This window comes from Pongo pygmaeus, chromosome 17, assembly GCF_028885625.2.
Source record: "Pongo pygmaeus isolate AG05252 chromosome 17, NHGRI_mPonPyg2-v2.0_pri, whole genome shotgun sequence".
NCBI lineage: Eukaryota > Metazoa > Chordata > Mammalia > Primates > Hominidae > Pongo > Pongo pygmaeus.
Genome location: NC_072390.2, coordinates 95,427,717 through 95,449,367, shown reverse-complemented (window position 1 = coordinate 95,449,367; position 21,651 = coordinate 95,427,717). Strand labels below are relative to the sequence as shown.

Below are 21,651 nucleotides of genomic sequence, written 5' to 3'. Positions count from 1 at the left end.
CTCTCCAAAAAAGATATTCAAGTGGTCAATAAGCACATGAAAAGATGCTTAGCATCACCAGTCATCAGGGAAATGCAAACCACAGTGAGACACCACTTCACACCCACTGTGATGGCTGATAATGATGGACAGAAACAAGTATTGTCAAGAATGTGGAGAAATCATAACCCTCAGAACTGCTGGTGGGAATAGAAAATGTTTCAACCGCTGTAGAAAACAGTCTGGCAGTTCCTCAAAAAGTTCCACATAGAGTTCCCATATGACCCAGCAGTTCCACCCCTAGGTGTATATCCAGCAGAAAGGAAAACGTGTCCACACAAAAACTTCGTTCTGCTTCTCTGGAAAGCCCAGACTAAACATCCAAACCAAAAGAGCAACATGCTGTCCTTCTTCCCCCTTTTCAACTGAACATTTGATATAACACTTATCAAATGTACATAAATGTTCACAACAGCATTATTCACAATAGCCCGAAACTAGAAACAACCCAAATTAAATTAATGGATGAGTAAATGTGGTATATCAACACAATGGAATACTGAACTCCTTATACAATGTGGATGACCTTGAACACATGATGCTAAGTGAAAGAAAGCCAGACACAGGCCACGTGTTGTAAGATTCCATTTATATGAAGTGTCCAGGGCAGGAAAATCCATAGAGACAGAAAGTATATTAATGGTTGTCGGGCTGAGGAGAGGAAGGCATTGGGAGATACGGATTTTTTTTTTTTAGGGTGATGGGAATGTGCTGTAATTAGTGGTAATGGTTCCACTACATTGTGAATATGCTAAAGCTACTGAGTTGTACACTTTGAAGTGGTTAAAATGGTTAATTTTATGGTATGTAAATTTTCTCTCAAAAATTTTAAACAAAATGCACAGGGAATGAGCGTGAGCCAGTGATGTCGGCAACCAGGTGCCTGTTGCTGGACTGTTGTGGCGCCCCCTGCTGGCTCCACGTGAATTCGGGGCGGGATGGGGCCTGGATGCTCCTGTGTCTCCTCTTGCTTTCTGTTCCAGAGACTTCCCAGGAGGGTGGAGACCCCCACCCAGAGTGACTTCTCAAAAGGCAGCACTACCCGACCAGGGACGCCACAGGAGGAGGGGCTTGGAGGGAGGGCAGTGGGTACGGTAGAGTCTTCTTTCCTGAGGTGACCCCAGCTTGTTGGACGAGACATAGCAAATGCTGACTACAGTAATAGAAGAGTGAGTTACAGTTTCAGGGATTTTTTTAATTATTACTTTTACATCCAGTTTTTCTATAGTGAGTACAGATTACTTGGGGTGGTATTTTTAATAGAGAACCAGGACCAAGATGAGATGTTTCTTAAATACTTCCAATGAAAATTTAAGCTCAAGTCTGCTCATTCCTTTCCCGTCTCTCCTCCTGGGTCAGGGCCAGGAATAGCCTCCTTTCCTTGCCTGCAGCCTTCTCCAGCAAAACTGGGGAAAGGGCGTTGGCAGAACATTCCAGAGGCAAGTGCACAGATTGGACCTGGCTACACTTGAGTCCACTGAGTCCAGAAACAGGAACCTAAAGTAAGTTAAGAATTATGCACCACAGGGTTCCTTTTTCCCCATATCTGTGGAAATCAAACGTTGCTTAAAGTTCCAGAAACACTTCTTAGATGGAAACTAGGACTTTGTGTGTGGTGTTTTCGTTGGTTGAGGCTGCCCCTCACTGCAAGGGTGCAGGGCCCACCTGGGCAGTGCTGTGTGTGTTGCTCAGGCCCTGGCCTCTGGCACGTGCCTTGCAGGCTGCCTGTTGCAGTGCACACAGGTCCTGGGGCAGGTACCGTCACCTCCCTCATCAGAATGTGCTGGTCGCCTCCAACCATCAACCTGGGTGTCCTTGGTGACTGACAGCCGACAGTCCTGGTCTTGGTGGAAAATAGATTTTCTCTGGCAGATGGGGGTAGACGGTGATCTTGAGCTGTTCTGTGCTGGGGATCGTGGCCAGGTGAGCCTGGAAGAATCCCCTGAGGATGCATGCTGTAGACCAAGCCTGTGGAGATGCCACAAGGAGATAGGTCTTGGGGTTCGAAGACAGAGTTTTCTGGAAAAGATAAAACTGCCAAGGAGTTCTGAGACTAATCAGTACACAACACGTTTTGTTTTTCACCTTATGTGGCAGGCTTTTTAAATGTTGACATTTATGTTGTCTTTTAAAATGAAATATTGTTCTGGCATGTGTTTTGACCCAGTGGTGTAGTTCTTCTGTGGTATTTTTGTATGTGTCTATATGCTGTTTAATTATGGGGAGGGAATTTGGTCTTAACCACCCTTGGACAAGCTGGGACTGGACGAGGCCTTAATAGGCCGTGCTGATCTGGCAGCTGAAGTCTCCGACGTGGTGCGTCGTGATGGCGTCATTGAGGGACTGAGACGTGCTCTCCCTTCCGGTTTCCTCCCTCCTTCCTTCCTTTCTTTACTAATTTCTTACCGTTTAAGCTGGCAGCTGCTTTGCCCGTGAGCAGCCACTCATCCCCTGAAATCAAGTGTGGCGGATGCGTGAGCTCTGACTCCTCCTCTCCATGGTGACCTAAACCCGTCGTTGATCCTGAGAGGGAAAGAAAGGAGCTGTATCTCTCACGTTAGGTAATGAAAAGTTGAATCGGAAGCAGTGAAGCGAGTGGTTTGAGAACAAGGAACAGTGTGAGCCAGGAAACTCGGAAGATCAGGAATTGGAAGATCAGGAGTGGCTGTGAAGAGGACCCCACACTCTGGCGCCCGAGGGCACCATCTCCCGTCCAGGCCTGATGTATCAGATTCTGAAGAAAAAGCAGAGGGGCCGCTGAGGGGGTGTCTGTGTCCTGGTGGAGCGCCTTGAGGCAGAGGGTTCCCCGCAATTCCGAGTCCTTCTGCAGCCCTGTGCTGCCAAGGGAGGCAAAGCAGTGCTGCCGTGCCTAAATTTCAGCATCTGTCTGGTGCTTCCCTTGTTGAGCGCTCGCAGGAATCAAATGCAATGTTGAGCGTGGGCCTGGTGCGTTCTGCAAATGCCCGTGAGTTGTCGTTACTTCTGCAGCTGCCACCATGAAGATGACTGGGCGCTCCAGGCATCCAGCCAGGCTGGTAGGGAGGCGTGGGCAGAGGGCGTGTCTCGGGACCATGGCTACCTCCACCTGGGCGCAAGCCCTCAGGCATGCACAGCCACCTTCCTGAGTGACCGGAGCGTGAAGGCGACGCCTTCCTGTTTCTCTCCCTTCCCCAGTGTGCAGTTGGACAGGCTCCATCCGAGAGAAGGACCCTGGAACCCTCTGGAAGAGGCCCCTTCAGCAGTTACCACCCTTCCTCACCAGAGTCAGGATAGTTTTAATAAATCAGGTCAAGCCTTTATGTAACAGAAGGGGTTGTTTGTAAGAAAATATTTCTTAGAAAATCTTTAGTTTGAAAACTTGTAACCATGAGAGCTTCATAGGACCAGACTTCAATTTCCCCTCTTGTTACGGATACTTCAAAATAGAAATGGAAGAAGAAAATATAATTTAATTTGACGGCTGGGTGTGGTGGTTCACATTTGTAATCCTAGCTACTCAGGAGGCTGAAGCATGAGAATTGCTTGAACCTGGGAGGTGGAGGCTGTAGTGAGCTGAGACTGTGCCATTGCACTCCAGCCTGGGTGACAAAGCGAGACTGTCTCCAAAAAAAAAAAGTTTATACATAAACACACACACACACACACACACACACACACACACACACAAAACGTAATTTGACTGAAAACAGTATATGGGGAGAGAGGGTGGTTAGACAGTTGCCTAAAAAATGTGACTCCTTGAATTGTTTACTTTGTGGAAAATACCAGATTTAACATATTGCTTGAAAAAGAAGCAGTGACAATTTTTTTCTCGTAAAAAGGTATTTTAGAAATCAAAGTTGGAATTTTAGAAATGGGGTATTCTTTAAAACAAATTTTATTTCTAAGAAAGTTTGGAATTTTTCACTAATGAAGTCCATATGCAATGGTTCATATTTAAAGAGATGGAGAAATGGATTTTTGTCTGAAATTCAGTCACCTCGTCCCCATGCCACCGCAGCTGCACCTCCCACTGCAGAGGCAGAGGTTGTGTGTTCTCTCACCCCAGCCGCAGCTCACTGGAAGCAGGCGGGGTGGTTGGCACCAAACGCACCCTGGGCCGTTGGATGCTGGGAAGGGGGTTCAGGGTGCAGACCATGGCCAGCCCATCTCTTCAAGAGTTCAGGAAGAACCAGAGTTGCATGCACTTGCTGGTCCTCCTCCAAGTGGGGTGTCGGCCCGTTTCCTCCACTGAGCTGCTTGCTCTTTTGCCCCCTGCCTATGAACGTGTTCATCTTTCAGCTCACACAGCCATTTGACAGTGATAGACATTACTTAGCTCATCAGCCTCCTGTTATTCAGAATTAGTTTATGAACCCATGGCATCGACCTCACCTGAGTGTCCTCGAGCTGCACCCCAGGCCCAGGGGTTCAGAACCTGCCTTTGTACAGGGTGCTCTGTGTGCCTGCTGCTGAGACGTGCTGCACCATGAGGGGATACATTCCCTGCTGCTCAAAACCCCCGGGCATTCATCTTAGGCCGTGTTCCCATGATCGTCCTCCCTACGCAGCTCAGAGCATCAGAGACGCTGGGGGAGGAAGAGAGGACAGGCCTGGGCACATCTCATGGCCCCAGCTCCACCCTCTGCAGCGCCTCCTCCCAGGACCCCAAGTCTGTCTGGAAACATGGTGAAGCGTTGCTGCTGCCCTGCCTGTCATGGGGGTTACACAAAAGACCTTCCCTGTCCAGGCCATTCCGGGGCCCTGAATCCCTGAGCCTGTGTCCCCAGGAGTACCTGCTCCAAGCTTGCTGCCCTGAGTGAGCTACTGCATGAAGAGCCGTGCCCTGTCCTCAGCACTGCCCGTGTGTTATCCTGCACACATGTCCCCACGCAACACTGCCCATGTGTTATCCTGCAACACGTCCACACGCAACACTGCCCATGTGTTATCCTGCAACACGTCCACACGCAACACTGCCCATGTGTTATCCTGCACACACGTCCACACGCAACATGATGCTCTCAGGCAGGAACCACAACAGAGGACCCACAGCGGGGGTGTGGCCCGTGAGGCCCAGTGGGTGTCACTTGTTAACTTTCACTGTTTTGATTGGCCAGAGTCTTGCACTGAAAAGTGGTAATTATTCCATATGGTGACACCGAGCCCTGCACCTTTACATACGCTGAAACTCCCTTGGAGCACAGGGCCAAGGCCAGAGGGGTCAGCGTGGGATGTTAGGGTCTGGCCACCACGACCGAGGTCAAAGGGGGCTCCGGTTTGTTGGATCCTCAAGTGTTTGCAGTTGTGGGGCCCCAAAAGAGGTGGCTGTGGTGTGGAGAAGGGGCCCTGAAGGGACTTCTGTGAGAACAGTCCCCCTACGGTGGGGGGAGGATCAGACCTTCCTGGTCTGCAGGGAGGGCTAGTGCACTCCCCTGAAGTTCCCTGGGAAGGTGGAAATGGGGAGTGAGCAGCCTGTGGACTGTCTCGTGCTCTGAGGATGTAAGGAGTCAGGACAGGGTGAAACGGGCACGCACCTCCCCTGCTTGTCTGACGCTCTCTACAGAGGACATTTACCAGAAAATTGAAAATGCTACTGCAAAAAAGCTGCCACTGAGCTGTTGTGTTTCCTATGGGACGACTAGATCTGACCATTGAGGAGGTTGTAATTGATCGTTTTCAATGAACTTGTTAACGCCTTTAGATTCTAAGGGAGGTGGAAACTTTCCACTGAGATAAGGCGTCCTGATGCCCCCATGACCGAGGGTCACACCAGCAGTGTCTGCCATGGCACACGTGACCCAGACTGTGTTGCCTGCTTGGCAGAATACAGTGGGGCCTTCCAGCACCCAGGTGGGGCTGCCAAGAGAGACGCTAACAGCCCTGCATCTGGGCCTTTGTTCTGCTTGGGGTGCGTTGGAGAGGAGGAACACACTAATGATTGGGGTGGTGTGCTGTGTTGGTGCCGACCTGACCATATGATGTCCGTGAGCTGAGGCTGTGTGCCACTGACATGCCTGCCTTCATCTCAGAAGGAAAAATACAGGGGAACAGTCACATTTGTTTACAGGTCCAAATGGTGACAAAGTGGTAGCTATGTTAGGAAATAAGTGGAAATGATAATTTTTTTTTTTTTTTTTGAGATGGAGTTTTGCTCTTGTTGCCCAGGTTGGAGTGCAATGGCACAATCTCAGCTCACTGCAACCTCCGCTGTCCGGATTCAAGCGATTCTCCTGCCTCAGTCTCCCTACTAGCTGGGATTACAGGTGGATGCCACAACACCCAGCTAATTTTTGTATTTTTAGTAGAGACGGGGTTTCACCATGTTGGTCAGGCTGGTTTTGAACTCCTGACCTCAGGTGATCCACCCACCTTGGCCCTCCAAAGTGCTGGGATTACAGGTATGAGCCAGCGCACCCAGTGGAAATGATAAATTATAATGTTTTCTGGCAACTTCCTGGAGGTTAACAGTTCAACATCATGTTTTTTAAAAACAAACCTTTACTAAAGTTTTAGAGGCAAAGACATATCTGTTGCGGGAAGTCAGGGAGCCCGAACGGAGGGACCGGCTGGAACCACAGCAGAGGAACATAAATTGTGAAGATTTCTTGGACATTTATCAGTTCTCAAATAATACTTTTATAATTTCTTATGCCTGTCTTTAATCTCTTAATCCTGTTATCTTCGTAAGCTGAGGATGTACGTCACCTCAGGAGCACTGTGATAATTGTGTTAACTGTACAAATTGTAAAACGTGTGTTTGAACAATATGATATCAGTGCACCTTGAAAAAGAACAGAATAACAGCTATTTTTAGGGAACAGGGGAAGACAACCATAAGGTCTGACTGCCTGCAGGGTCAGGCAAAAAGAGCCATATTTTTCTTCTTGCAGAGAGCCTATAAATGGACGTGGAAGCAGGAGAGAGGTCACTCAATTCTTTTCTTAGCAAGGAATATTAATACTGGGAAAGGAATGCATTCCTAGGGGGAGGTCTATAAACGGCCACTCGGGGACTGTCTGTCTTATGTGGTTGAGATAAGGACTGAGATACGCCCTGGTCTCCTGCAGAACCTTCAGGCTTACTAGGGTGGGGAAAAACTCTGCCCTGGTAAATTTGTGGTCAGACCGGTTCTCTGCTCTCGAACCCTGTTTTCTGTTGTTGAAGATGTTTATCAAGACAATACGTGCACCGCTGAACATAGACCCTTATCAGTGGTTCTGCTTTTGCCCTTTGCCTTGTGTTTGTTGGATGCTTATCAGTGGTTCTGCTTTTTCCTTTTGTCCTGTTCCCTCAGAAGCATGTGATCTTTGTTAGACCCTTATTAGTACTTCTGCTTTTTGCCTTTTGAAGCATGTGATCTTTGTACCTACTCCCTGTTTTACACTGCCTCCCCTTTTGACACCCTTAATAAAAAACTTGCTGGTTTGAGGCTCAGGTGGGCATCACAGTCCTACTGATAGGTGATGTCATCCCTGGTGGCCCAGCTGTAAAATTCCTCTCTTTGTACTCTTTCTCTTTCTCAGCTGGCCGACATTTATGGAAAATAGAAAGAACCAACGTTGAAATATTGGGGGCAGGTTCCCCATTACATATTTTCAAAAGGTTTAATTTGAGGTTGGCTAGGATTATATTTTACATTATTGTTAGGTGGGTAAACAAGGCTCCCTCTGCTCAAGTCCTTGAAGGCCCAGGACCCCCCCGTTTCATCCTCTTACTATGGGCATGACATTCAGTTGTGACGTGAAGAGCAGTGTGGACCCAGTGGAAACACCCAACCATGAAAGTTAAAAGCTGGAGCCTTTTAGACATATGGAGAGCACATCACAGAGGCAACGCCCCTCACGGGTTGGAGGGTTTGGAGTGCAGGGAAGGGATTTGCAGTAGTTGGGACTTGGCCGGGAGGAGGAGCTGTTAGGATGGCCCCTAAGTGTTTTGAGGGAGGAGAGGCCCATTCAAGACTGTGGGGCCCATGGACAAAAGACAAAGGCCAGGTCCTCACTCCCTGCTTAGTCTCTCTAGCACCAGAGCCAGGGGCTGTTGGGCACCCATTCTAGCCTTCAGGAGGTGAAGCTCCAGGCTGTGTGTGTGGGCTGCAGCAGGTGGGGTAGTTATTGTCCACACGTGTTCCATCCTTTTAGGCTGCCTCTTTCTGATCTTTGTACAGACAGAGCAGACTTTTGATGGGGCTTTTTGGTATATGCCTGTTGGTGCATCCAGGTTGCTGGTGCCTTCAGCTCCAGGTCTGGGATGACGAGGCTAAAAGAAAACCCAAGGAGCTGCTGCCATGTTGCTTCTCCGGTCCTGAGGCCCTAGCTAGTGCGACTTCTCTCCTGTGTCATCTTATATTTGTTTTGTGTGTAACATCCAGGGTTTTCATTGAACTTAGGAGGGATAGGAAGAACTACGTGACTTCTGGGAAGCAGAGGTCCGCACACTTGCTTTTATTGGTGCAGGGAGCCCTGGTCTACCTAAGTGATTTATAAGCCCCTTACAAGGAGGGGCCTGGCCCGTTGTGCCCTTCTCTGTATCCTACAGTTCTGGGCTTGAGCCTCAATCCAGTCCACCGTGCACCGCGGCCAGAGCACTTGCTGCCCTGTGGGGATGGCTGAGATGCTTCCACCTGGCCCTTGTGATGCAGACAGGTTTGTGGTTTTGGTGGAAGGGAATGCACCATGCGGAACAGGGATGGGGCTCCCGGGATGGGTGGCCGTGAACTGGGACTTGAAGACAAGCGGCTCTCACAGGGAGGTGAAATTGAATCTGAAACTCTGTGAGTCAGTGGTAGAAAGAAGATGCTTGGAACAGTAGGTGTCACCTCTCCCAGGCCAAGCCTCACTGTACTCTGCCCGTGTGTGGGACAGGCGGCCAGGCTGTTTCACACATGGACATGCACCATTTCTTACTCCCCTACCCTCAGCATCTCAGGCCTCACCTGCCCTGCATAAAACCTCAGTCTCTTCTCCTGGGCCCTGCTGCTCATGGCCCTGAGCCAGGGCCTGTCCCCAAGGAGGAGCATGTGGATGGCCACCTGCACCACAATGTTCTTGCAGGCATGAGTTTGCCAGAGGGGTTGCCTTCTTGAAAGTGCATAGATTTGTCATCCAAGGAGACCCCTTGGGAAGAGCCCATATCATGGAAACCAGGCAGAGCACTGTACCTCGGACACTGCCACACACTTCCATCTGCGGCCCCGTGGATCCACAGTCCCTCCCACTTAGAATGAGCACATCATGAGGCAGATGCCTTCGTTGAGGTTTAGCTTTTAGTCCAGGGAGAGCCCACTCTGTCCCAGGCCCTTGGTTAATCCAAACCTGCGGCAACAGCCAGACCAGATGGACTCTCCAGGTACAGTCTCTCCTCATCATGGGAAGAGGAGCTCTGTGCCCCTCACCCTCTGGCGTCTTCTCTTTCTGTTGTTGATCCCCACACCCCGGGCAGCACCTCCCTAGATGCCCCGCACCGTTCCCATCATATCCTGTGCACATCCAGTCTCACGGTGCTCTCCGCGTGGCTGTATGTAAAATTCAGTCTGTATCTCTCCCACTCGCTTCAGGGTTAGGGACTTTATCCACTCATCTGTATCCCTGAAGTCACCGAGTAAGCATCTGCAGAGTCTGTGAGGTGCAGAGAGGCCAGGTGCTGGCCAGGAACTGAGATCCCATTTCTATAAAACAAGCACAACCATATCCATGTGTACGTGTGAGTGTGCAGGAAAGGACTCGATAGACATGCACACCCAGCCCCGGTGGTCGCAGCTGGGAAGAAGTATTACAAGTGTAATTTTTTTTTTATTTTTGTGGGTACATATTAGGTATATATATTTATGGGTTATGTGAGATTTTGATACAGGCATACAATGCATAATAATCACATCAGGGTAAACAGGGTTTACAGGTATAGTCTTTAAAAGTCATCTTATTTCAAAAGTCCTTCCAGACCTTACTGTGTCAGTGGGTAATAAATTATGCTGATAACTGATTGATGATGGATGGGTTCCGTCACTGAGCAGCATGTGTTGAGTGCTGGCCAGGATGCCAGCTCCCAGGAAGACAGTCCTCATGCTGGGGCATCCCAGCTCCAGGGTGCATTAACCCTGCTGTCTGGAGCATGTTGCAGAGCCTGTGCTAGGGCCTTCTCGTTGTCTAGGCAGCTATGGGCTCTGCTGGGTTGAGAGATGTGATGCCTGAGCATTGGCCTCCTCTCCAAGCTGCCTGAAAGTTGCCTCCATGGTGGAAGTAATTTGTCTTCGAGTCCTTTCCAGAACTGTCAACCAGCATTCCCCATCTCCAAAGCAAGTCATAATGGGCCCTGCCTGCTCACCGAAATGCAGAAGCCAGACTGACCCCTGGAGCCTGGAGGTCTCTGCTCTGAGGAGCGCCTGTTTATGGCGTTGCTGCTGCCTGGACTCCCGGTCCTCCTGGCTTTCACTGGCAAAGCAAAGCAGTGAGCCTCCCCAGCCCAAAGAGCAGGCTGCTGTGGATGCCGCCAACGCCACAGGACCAAGCCTCACAGAGCAAGCCCTTCCCTCTGCTCCCCGAGACGCCTGTCTTACAGAGTCTTGTGTGTCGAGAACAAAAGAGGCTTCATATAAAAATTAAAGTAATAAAACAAGATTTTTTTTTCTTACATGAGGAAAATGCATTATTCAGAGTTTCCAAATGCCACCAGTCTCTTCACTTAAAATTTTTACTTCAGACTAAGCTCCTTACAACGTTTCTGCTTGATTAATTCAGTGGGCTTTCATTTTATTTTGCAGTAGCCCAACTTTAGGGTAAAGTTTCCACACTGCCACAAATGTGTCATGCCCAGGCGGATCCCACAGGGTCCCTGGGAGACCTGAGGAAGGGAGCTGTGCAGCCCCCAGGTGAGGCTGGGCATGTTGGTGAGCCTTGAGGCTTCATCTACCTACAAACAGCACTGACTGTGCGGGACCTCACAGAAGGGAAGCAGCCATCCTCTGCTCCCACTCCTTCCTCTACTTATCTCCCCTCATCAGCTGCTAACCAAAAATGCAGGGAAATGCTCACACGCCCGACTGAGCGACACCTTCAGGGGCCTTGAATGCTGGCTAGCAGACACTGTGGGGCTTGCACATAGAAAAGAAAAAAGCAGGAAAGGTCTCTCTTAGTTGTAATTAACCTTAGAAAAAAAGAAACGAGCCTCCGTCTTACAGTTGAGAGAAGGAAATATGGGAGAATGGGCAGAGCTTAAGAAGTCCCCAGTCCAGCCTGCTGCCTCCCAGAAGGCTGAGGCACTCGCCAGCCCTCCAGGCCCCAAACCCTCTACTGCTCTGATTCTCTCTGCTGCAGGTGCCTGCTAGCACCTTATAATCTCTAAGTCCTTTGGTTTGGTGCCTGTGGAGCCGTAGGAGAGCGCTAGAGAGTTAATTTTAGGGGACTGCACTTGAGCTTGCCTGATTTCAGCTCAGCCTGCAGGTCTGGAATGCTCCTGTGCACCCTCGGTGCTTCGGCGTCACGCAGATGGAACAGCAGTGCCAGGTGTATGACGGCCGAGGGCTCAGGCGGGGCTCGGTTGTGTGTCCGCTCTAACTGTCCCCTCTCCCGCAGAGGAGGCCGAGCGTGGCAGCCTCGGCGCGGGCTCGCTGTGCAGGCGCAGGCGGGCGCTGGGCGCGCTGCGTGACGAAGGACCCCGGCGGCGTGCACACCTGGACATCGGCCTCCCGCGCGACTTCCGCCCCGTATCGTCCATCATCGATGTGGACCTGGTCCCCGAGACGCACCGGCGAGTGCGGCTGCACCGGCACGGCTGCGAGAAGCCGCTGGGCTTCTACATCCGCGATGGCGCCAGCGTGCGCGTGACCCCGCACGGGCTGGAGAAGGTGCCCGGCATCTTCATCTCGCGCATGGTACCCGGGGGCCTGGCGGAGAGCACCGGGCTGCTGGCTGTGAATGACGAGGTCCTGGAGGTGAACGGCATTGAGGTGGCCGGGAAGACGCTGGACCAGGTCACGGACATGATGATCGCCAACAGCCACAACCTCATCGTCACCGTCAAGCCCGCCAACCAGCGCAACAACGTGGTGCGTGGCGGCCGCGCGTTGGGCAGCTCGGGACCGCCCTCGGACGGCACCGCGGGCCTCGTGGGTCCCCCCGCCCCGCGCGTCCTGCAGAACTTCCACCCCGACGAGGCGGAGAGCGATGAGGACAACGACGTCGTCATCGAGGGCACACTGGAGCCTGCACGTCCCCCCCAGACCCCGGGCGCGCCCGCAGGCAGCCTCTCCCGGGTCAATGGCGCGGGCCTGGCGCAGCGGCTGCAGCGGGACCTGGCCCTGGACGGCGGCCTCCAGCGGCTGCTCAGCTCCCTGCGGGCCGACCCACGTCACAGTCTGGCGCTGCCGCCAGGCGGCGTGGAGGAGCACGGGCCCGCGGTCACGCTCTAGACTCTGGAGAGGCCCCCAAATCCTAGCTCCAGTTCCCCGGTAAGGACAGGGACAGGACCTGCAGACTGCATCCCCTCATTTTTTCTTGTTTTTGTGACCACAAAAACAACCCTGCTCTTTGTTTCAACTTCTGGATATAAAAACACAAATATTGCCTATTTTTATAGAATTTCGCCACAGAACTTAAAATGAACGCCTGTAGACACACTCTATACCAGGCCTGAGAGCAGGTCTTGGCGCCTTTGCAAAGTGATAGAAAAGATCTGACCAAGTGCAAAAAAGCTTTTTAAAATTTTTACAAATACTTTGTTTTTAAAGTGAAGCTTTAAAATTACTTTTTAAAAATAGTCAAATTCATGTTTTTAAGTTGGCCCATGCAATATGTCTCAGCATTCTTGCTGTGCTCTCTGCTGACTTGTAGGCGAGGCCGACTGTGCTGATGTATGTGACAAGAGGCTGGTTTTTAATAAGGAATGCAGCCAGGTGCGGTGGCTCACGCCTGTAATCCCAGCACTTTGGGAGGCCTACGTGGGCGGATCACGAGGTTAGGAGGTCGAGACCAGCATGGCCAACATGGTGAAACCCCGTCTCTACTAAAAGTATAAAAATTAGCCAGGTGTGGTGGCAGGCGCCTGTAATCCCAGCTACTTGGGAGGCTGAGGCAGGAGAATCGCTTGAACCCGGGAGGCAGAGGTTGCAGTGAGCTGAGATCGCACCACTGCACTCCAGCCTGGGTGACAGAGCAAGACTCTGTCTCGGAAAAAAAAAAGAAGAAATACACCCAAACCTGTCCATGTACAACCATGGAGATGAATTCCAGATTTTCACACTGTTCATAGTCATAATTCGCTTGGGACAGGAGAGCTCCCACCAGCACACTTATGGCACCCGCAGCTGTGGAATTGTTCCGGGGCTGTTTTTTTTTTTTTTGTTTTGAGACACAGAGTCTTGTTCTGTCATCCAGGCTGGAGGGATCTCAGCTCACTGCAACCTCCGCCTCCTGGGTTCAAGTGATTCTCCTGCCTCAGCCTCCCAAGGAGCTGGGACAGGCACATGCCACCATACCCAGCTAATTTTTGTATTTTTAGTAGAGATGGGATTTCACCACGTTGGTCAGGCTGGTCTTGAACTCCTGACCTCAGGTGATCCGTCCCACCTCAGCCTCCAAAAATGCTAGGATTATAGGCGTGAGCCACCGCACCGCACCAGGGGCTATTTTTGTGACCCACATAGGTGGCCCATTCAGCCTCAAGGGGAAATCCAGGGTAGGAAGCAGCAGTTCTGCTGGACTGGGCTCAGCAGTCCCATTTGGGATGTAAGCCTCTAAGATGACCCTTTTCCTGTGGGTTGACAGACTCTGAGGGAGATTTCTGAAATGTTTTCAGCAGAAATGAAGGATAAGCATCGCACACATCCAGCAATGGCTTTGAGAACGCAGTCATTTGTGTGTGAGTTCTCATCTTTGTTTTTTGAAACAGACGTTTCTTTTTGTAAGTCACAATACATGCTAATTTTCATTTCTAGAATGGTCACTGTTAGTTCTCACTTTTAACTATAAGAAGTCATGTGGAACTTAGTGATTTTTAACAAATACTAAATTCATCCTCACTTTATGTTGATCTTCCAGCAACATCTATATATTTAGTAATTTTAAAAATTCCTATTTGATACAATTAAATTTTATATAATGTGTTTTGCTTGACTAAAATGTTACATTTATACTTTGAGAACTCTGACCAAATCTTTCATACAGATACAGGTAAAGAAATATTTTCTAGGTTGTCGGAGCTGCGTACCTCCCGCTGCTTCTCCTTGTGGTCCAGCACCACCTGCTGGTCAGTGGCAGAACTGTCCTGACTTCGTGAACATGGGACTGCTAAGAGGGAAAACTGCATCTCAGCATTTTCATTTTTTCTGAATATTAAGTGAAAAGCAAGTTCTATTTGTAAGAAATAGCTTTTGCTGAGGAGTTTTGAATTCCTGCACCTGTGTTTGATGTTATTTGTATGCAATGAATTGCTGGCCCTTTGTTCCTAAGCACAAAGAAGACCAAAGATGCTTCCCCACGACCTCTCCGGTGAGGATCCGCCCCCCGACTTGCTCTCTGATGAAGGGCATGTCGTTCAGTGCCCCAGCAGTCAGAAGCGGTTTTTGTGGAACTAAAACTAATAATGTTACTCTCACAAAGGAAATGTTCTTTTACTAAGTTATTGCTGATTCCTGAATGTCTGTTATATAACTGGGTTGGCTATCAAGAAGGAAGGTTATATTTCTTATCACATTTTAAGTTGTTAAGCAAATGTGAGTTTTTTAAAGAAATGAGGCTTTCACTGAGATTTGTGTGCTATTCATACTTTTAGGAATTACTGCTTAGAACAGCTGCTTGAGTGTATTTTTCTACACAGGTCTGTACTTCTGCCACTTTCTCCTTTTAAAAAAACAAAACTATGTCATATTATGTATTAAAGTTTTCTTGGTTTTATATATCAGAGAATAAAAACTTTTTTGACTTTTGAGTAAACAAAACGCATGAATATTTCAGCTGTGTTTTAAGTGGAAGAGAATACCAGAGATAAAGTAATCCCTCAAAAAGAGAATGACAGATTTATCAAGTGCCTATCATGTGCCATCTTTCACTGAATCTGCACACATTCTCTGAGGAAAGTAGATGAAAAAATGGGCCCAAGCTCAGACAGATGACAGTCCAGAACCCTCTCTCGAAGTCTTTTTGAAAAAGCTTTTCTGAATATTTATACAGCATACAGCCCTTCCTAAATATGCCCTGGTTGGTGCGGTTTTCATTAACACTGTCGTTCTGGCAGCCATCAAGATTCAAATTACAATTACAAATTCATTTACTCAGCAAATTACAGATGTGATCACATTGAGCACCAGCATCCTGGAAGCAGCACAGGTACCCCACTAGGAGCTTCACAAGTACTCGCCACCTGCTGAGTCCCCACAGCAACTGTGGACTGTTGGCGGCTGGACAGTTGACCCCCCCCAGTCTGATGAGGCAGGAGTCAAGTGCCAACACTGGGTACACTCTCCAAAACTAATGTCCGGTTTCAGCAGGATGAGATACGAGGCTTAAGTGTGAGCAGAGGCCACATGTGCCCCTGGCTGCCAGCTGGGTGTGGCCTCAGGCTTGGGTTTCCCTGACCTGGTAGTCCACATCATATGGCAAATTTATTCACAATTCAGTGAGGGTATTTAATATTTTATGGTTTCACATAAAATGATCACAGAGAGTGAGAGTTTTGTGGCAAGGTGCAAAGGTATCTAAAAAAATGCCATGATTGTTGTGAAATCTATTTTAGTGAAAATCTAAATTTTCCAACAGAAGGACATGTTACCTGCACCTCTGTGGAATGTTTTTAAAGGATGCAAGTATGAACCAAGTGTGGTAGGCTCAACTGTTGATCCTTGCATTTTAAAAGTATGAAGTTTTTTATGGCAGCACTAAAACTCACACAGTCTGAATAGTTTATTAAAATGGTGTAAGGCTGCACTAATGGCCAGTTCCCAAATGCACTAAGTTACTTAATGTGTACCATTCCTACTGAAAGTATGAACCTACTTAGCTGATTTCCAGCTTGCCCTTTTCTGGAAAGGTAAGCTGCTCAGCGTGAGCTCAAGGACCTCCTGTTTCAAACAAACCAGAGGGTGAACCCTCATCCCCTCGAACAGCTTGTTTAAAGAGCGCCTGCTGGCCAGGCACAGTGGCGCATACCTGTATTCCCAGCACTTTGGGAGGCCAAGGCGGGCAGATTGCCTGAAGTCAGGAGTTTGAGACCAGCCTGGCCAAGATGGCGAAATGCCGGCTCTACTAAAAATACAAAAAAATAGCTGGGCACGGTGGCGTGCACCTGTAATCCCAGCTACTCTGGAGGCTGGGGCAGGTGAATCACTGGAACCCGGGAGGCTGAGGTTGCAGTTAGCCAAGATCACACCACTGCACTCCAGCCTGGGCAGCAGAGCAAACTCCGTCTCAAAAAAACAACACAAATAAAAGAGTGCCTGGATTACCCCAGAGGCTCAGATTTAAGGAACTTGAGTGGGGTTTGAGAATTTTCATTTCTAACAAGTTCCCAGTAGATGCTGATGCTGCTGGTGCAGGAATCACATTTGAGAACCATTGGCTAATCCCCCAAGCTTACAGGACTTGCCTATAAACTTGGACTTGATGACCAAGACCCTACCCAACAAGCACATAGGATTTCCCTCTAGGATGTTATGTGCTGGTATCAATATTGTAATTTCACATCAGGTAACCTGCAAAAGTATTTCCTAAGTGCACAAATACTATTTTTTGAATTATCTCCCACCACCACCATTCTGGTGCCACATCTATACATCTAGTCTTCTTAACGTTGTCCTTTCTGCTTTGAACATCTTCTATTTATTCCTGAAGACACTCCAAATCAATATACAAATTCTTTTTTCTCTCTTACCTTTCCTCATTTATCTTGTGTTTTATTCTCCTTTATCCTCATGGGGAAAAAACAACAACTTGAGGGTATTGAGAATGTTTTCAATACTGAGCCATGTTCCCAAGGAGAGACATAAACTCTATAACAGTAATAAAAAGCAAACAACATGATTCATCATTGGTCTTGCAACCCAGAAAATGAGTGCCATTTTCCAAATTTGCTTTCCCAGGGAGCTTTGAAGATAAACACATTATTTCTTGACTTGAGTCCCCTTGCTCTCAAGACAAAGTGCCAGGCAAGAGCTCTTTTACAAGAATTGTACTTCCAGCAGACTGTCAAGTGAGCTATTAAGCAACATGGCCGTGATGACAGAAAAGTCTGTCTTACCACTTCAGAGCCAAATTACACACCCTATGTGAAACCCATCTGAGGCCAGACTGCAGAGACTCAAACGTACAGATGAGAGGATCAGAGTATGGAACCTAAACGTACAGATGAGAGGATCAGAGTATGGAACCTCCTTTCTCATAATAAGACTGCAGCATAAGAAGGGCACAGTGCCATATGATGGGACTGCAGAATGCCAGATGTATGACAGGATCAGAATCCAAAATCGACTTCCACATAGCCAGACCACAGGGAGCACCACACACGAATGAGGATAATATCCAAAATCAACTTCGAATTAATTAGACTCCAAAGACCAGCACACACTGATGAGAGAATCAGAGACGGAAAACCACCTCCACAGAACTGGGCCAGAGACTACCAGTCCTAAAGAGAGAACTGCACAGAACCAGACTGCAGAGGGCGCCACATACATGGATGACAGGATCTGAGCCCCAAATCTACTTTCAGTAACTGGGCTGCAGAGGGCACCTCACAAACTAATAAGAGTACCTGAGTCCCAAATCTACTTCTGTGTAATGGGTGGTAACAGGCAACAGGCGAAACACTGAAACCCCGACTTCATGCCTTCTGCTTGCCACGACGGTTTTGCATTTGTTTCCCATGCCAGCATAAGCTCTTTATTCAGAGGCTGTCATATTCTCCCTGATGTTCAGTTACTAACGATTACTAACAATCCTACTTAGTGTGGATGAGTAAACCAATGTTTCCTTGGAGTTCATGCTTCAGAAACAGGCAACAAACAAAAGACAACACATAATTCATTTATCAATAAATGACAAGAAAAACAGCCAGAAGGAGGATATTGTAAATTTTTACCATTTACCATTACTTTTCAGATGAGAAAATGAAGGCACACTAATATTTCTAATATCACACAAATACTTTTCAGAGCCATAATTTGCACCTGTGTGTTCTGGTGTCAGTGTTTTTCTCACCCCATCTATCAGTTCTAGAAATGCAGGCTGGGTGCAGTGGTTCGTGCCTGTAATCTTATCACTCTGGGAGGCCAAGGTGGATCTCTTGAGCTCAGGGGTTCAAGACCAGCCTGGGCAACACAGACTTGTCTCTACAAAAAAATGTTTTTATAATTAGCCAAGTACATTCTCTTTGCCTAAAATAAAAAAAGTAGTCCCAGCTACTCAGGTGGCTGAGGTGGGAAGATCGCTTGATCCTAGGAGGTCAAGGCTGCAGTGAGCTATGACTGCACCACTGCACTCCAGCCTGGGCGACAGAGTGAGACCCTGTCTCAAAAAAAATAAATAGAAATGCAATGTTTATCCACACAGTCTGGCTAAGGAAAGACACCATCCACCACCTTTGATGTATTTGGCAATGCACCTTCACTGTCTATTCTGGCCAGCAATAGGCAGACTCTGTCATCCAGTGTAAGTGACTTCATTCCTCGGTCAAACTTTGGAATTAGGCTGGGTGCGGTGGCTTATGCCTGTAATCCCAGCACTTTGGGAGGCTGAGGCAGGTGGATCACCTGAGGTTGGGAGTTCGAGACCAGCCTGACCAACATGGAGAAACCCCGTCTCTACTAAAAATACAAAACTAGCCGGGCGTGGTGGCACATGCCTGTAATCCCAGCACTTTGGGAGGCCGAGGCGGGCGGATCACAAGGTCTGGAGATCAAGACCATCCTGGCTAACACAGTGAAACCCCGTCTCAATTAAAAATGCAAGAAAAATTAGCCGGGCATGGTGGTGTGTGCCTGTAGTCCCAGCTACTCGGGAGGCTGAGGCAGGAGAACGGCATGAACCTGGGAAGTGGAGCTTGCAGTGAGCTGAGATCGCGCCACTGCACTCCAGCCTGGGCAACAGAGCGACACTCCATCTCAAAAAAACAAACAAACAAAAATTTGGAATTAAAAGTCTGCTTATAAGTAAAGGGTCACTCAAGTTGCTGTTGAAAATATTAAAGGGAATATTCCCTGCTCAGCACCACTGACCCATAGAAAGACCATCAGTGAGAAACGGGCAATCCTTTCTCTGAGCATCCTGTTTCTTCACTTTCTTGGAATCATGATTTTTGTATATGAAAGTATTTTGGACAAAGAATGTCTTAGGTGAATGCTACTACAATAGTAATCTAAGTAGAAATCTTACAGTCATCCTTACTAGTAACCATTTTTTTATTTGTATAAATCCGTGGGGTACAAGTATAGTTTTGGATACGCTATTCAGCATGCATACACTAACAATAGCTGATGATCTTTTAAAAAAAAAAAAAAAAAAAAAAAAGTCCGTGCCTAATTGGATATATGCATACAACGTGTGCTGGTCAAGTGAGGGCTTTTAGGGTATCGTCACCCAAATAACATACATTGTACTCCTTAAGTTCTCATCACCCACCCACCTCCTACCCTCTCACCCTTCCAAGTCTCCAATTCCACTCTCTACATCCATGTGCACACGTAAAATTAGCTACCACTCATGAGTGAGAACACATGATATTTGTCTTTTGGGATCTGACCTGTTTAAGATACCGACCTCCAATCTATGCATGTTGTCACTAAAGACATTATTTTATTCTCTGTTAGGACTGGATAGTATTCCACTGTGTATATATATATACCATATTTTCTTTATCCAGTCATCCACTGATGGACACTCAGGCTAATTTCTGTATCTTTGCTATTGTGAATAGTACTGCGATAAACATAAGAGTGCATGTATCTTTTTGATATATTGATTTCTTTTCTTTTAGGTAGATACACAGTAGGAAGATTGCTGGATCAAATGGTAGTTCTATTTTTTGTTCTTTGAGAAATCTCCACAGTTTTCCATAGAGGTTGTACTACTTTACATTCCCACAGTGTATTAAGAGTTCCCTTTTCTCTGCATCCTTGTCAACATCTGTTTTGGGACTTTTTGAATAACAGCCATTCTGACAAGGGCAAGATGAGATATCTTGTGGTTTAATTTGCATTTCTCTGATGATTAGTGATGTTGAGCATTTTTACATATACCTGTTGGCCATATGTATGTCTTCTTTTGAAAAATGTCTATTCATGTTCTTTGCCCACTTTTTAATAAGATTATCATGAAAATTATGCATGGACTTTTTTTTTTTTTTTAGCTCATCAGCTATTACTAGTGTTAGTGTATTTTATGTGTGGCCCAAGACAATTATTCTTCCACTGTGGCCCAGAGAAGCCAAAAAAGTTGGACACAGTAGCATGAGTGTTTTGCACACAGTAGCATGAGTGTTTTGCACACAGTAGCATGAGTGTTTTGGACACAGTAGCATGAGTGTTTTGCACACAGTAGCATGAGTGTTTTGCACACAGTAGCATGAGTGTTTTGCACACAGTAGCATGAGCGTTTTGCACACTTAGAAACATGCATCACCTGCACCCTTTTGTCCAATTTCTGGACAATTCATACAAATGATGTGACTTACAATGAACCCCCAATTTTCTTCCAGGGTTCTGTAGCCTCCTGTGTGCCTATGGGACCAATCTCCCAAACCACACACAGGACTCAGGCTCAGGCAAGCATCCTGGTAGACAGCACCTCACACATCATCACAGCTCACTGCTGGAGGAGTCAGGAGCATCCCGCCTGACTGCCCTAGAAGAGGATGCTCACAGCTCACACAGGCTTCCTGCAGCCTTTGCCTTGTGCCTTTTCCCCTTACAGTATCCCCTTAGGAAGACTGCAGCCATGAGCAGAATGACTTCTGAAGCCTGTGAGTTCTTTCTGAAACTCACTAAACCTGAGGGTGGTGTTGGAGATGATCTTTCTCTCTCTCTCACATACAAACATACATGTGCACACACACATTTACATCTCTATTGATTCTTCCTTTCCTTGTTTGTAAGAAACCTGCTCCCATTATCCTCAATATACTTGTGTGCTGATCAGTCCCCTGAATGTAACCACCAACCTCCCGTCACCACCACCACCCTCTTCCCCACACAGGTGCCCTCCCCCATCTCCAGGCCCGATGCCCCTTCACAGCTACCTCTCAGCCTCCCAGTCCCACTCACACTGACAGGGGCCATTTTCACCTTCCCCAGGGGACCCTTCCTCACCACCCTGCTTGGCTCCACAGCCAACTCCAAGCACCACCAGTTCTTCCTCTGCCAGTTGGAGCCCTCTTCACTCTGCCTCAGTTTAGGGCTGAGAGGGAAGGAAGAGGATGAGGAGAGGAGAAAGGACGGCTTCTGAAGCTTCTGCACCTGTACTGCTGCACTGTCTTACCACATTTATTTATTTACTAGAATTATTTCAAGAACCTTTAAACTTATCAGACTCTGATCCCAGGTCCTGAACTTAACCCTGAAGTCCAATTCTGTGCCCTAAACTCTTCAATGCCCCTCAAACGAGCTGTGCCTCTCGTATGTCTGTGTCTCAAAGGTATTTTGTGCTGTTGCTT

At 47.9% G+C, this 21,651-nt stretch overlaps 1 protein-coding gene across 1 annotated transcript in view; it reads left to right on the top strand.

Moving 5' to 3' along the window:
* PARD6G (par-6 family cell polarity regulator gamma) overlaps positions 1-14,945 on the top strand; it is a 97,827-nt gene extending 82,882 nt beyond the window's left edge. Inside the window, exon 3 of the mRNA XM_054460801.2 lies at positions 11,589-14,945. Within this exon, the coding sequence (XP_054316776.1) occupies positions 11,589-12,424 (836 nt within the window). The 3' untranslated portion in view covers positions 12,425-14,945. The remainder of the gene's footprint in view (positions 1-11,588) is intronic.
* Positions 14,946-21,651: the final 6,706 nt, after the last annotated feature.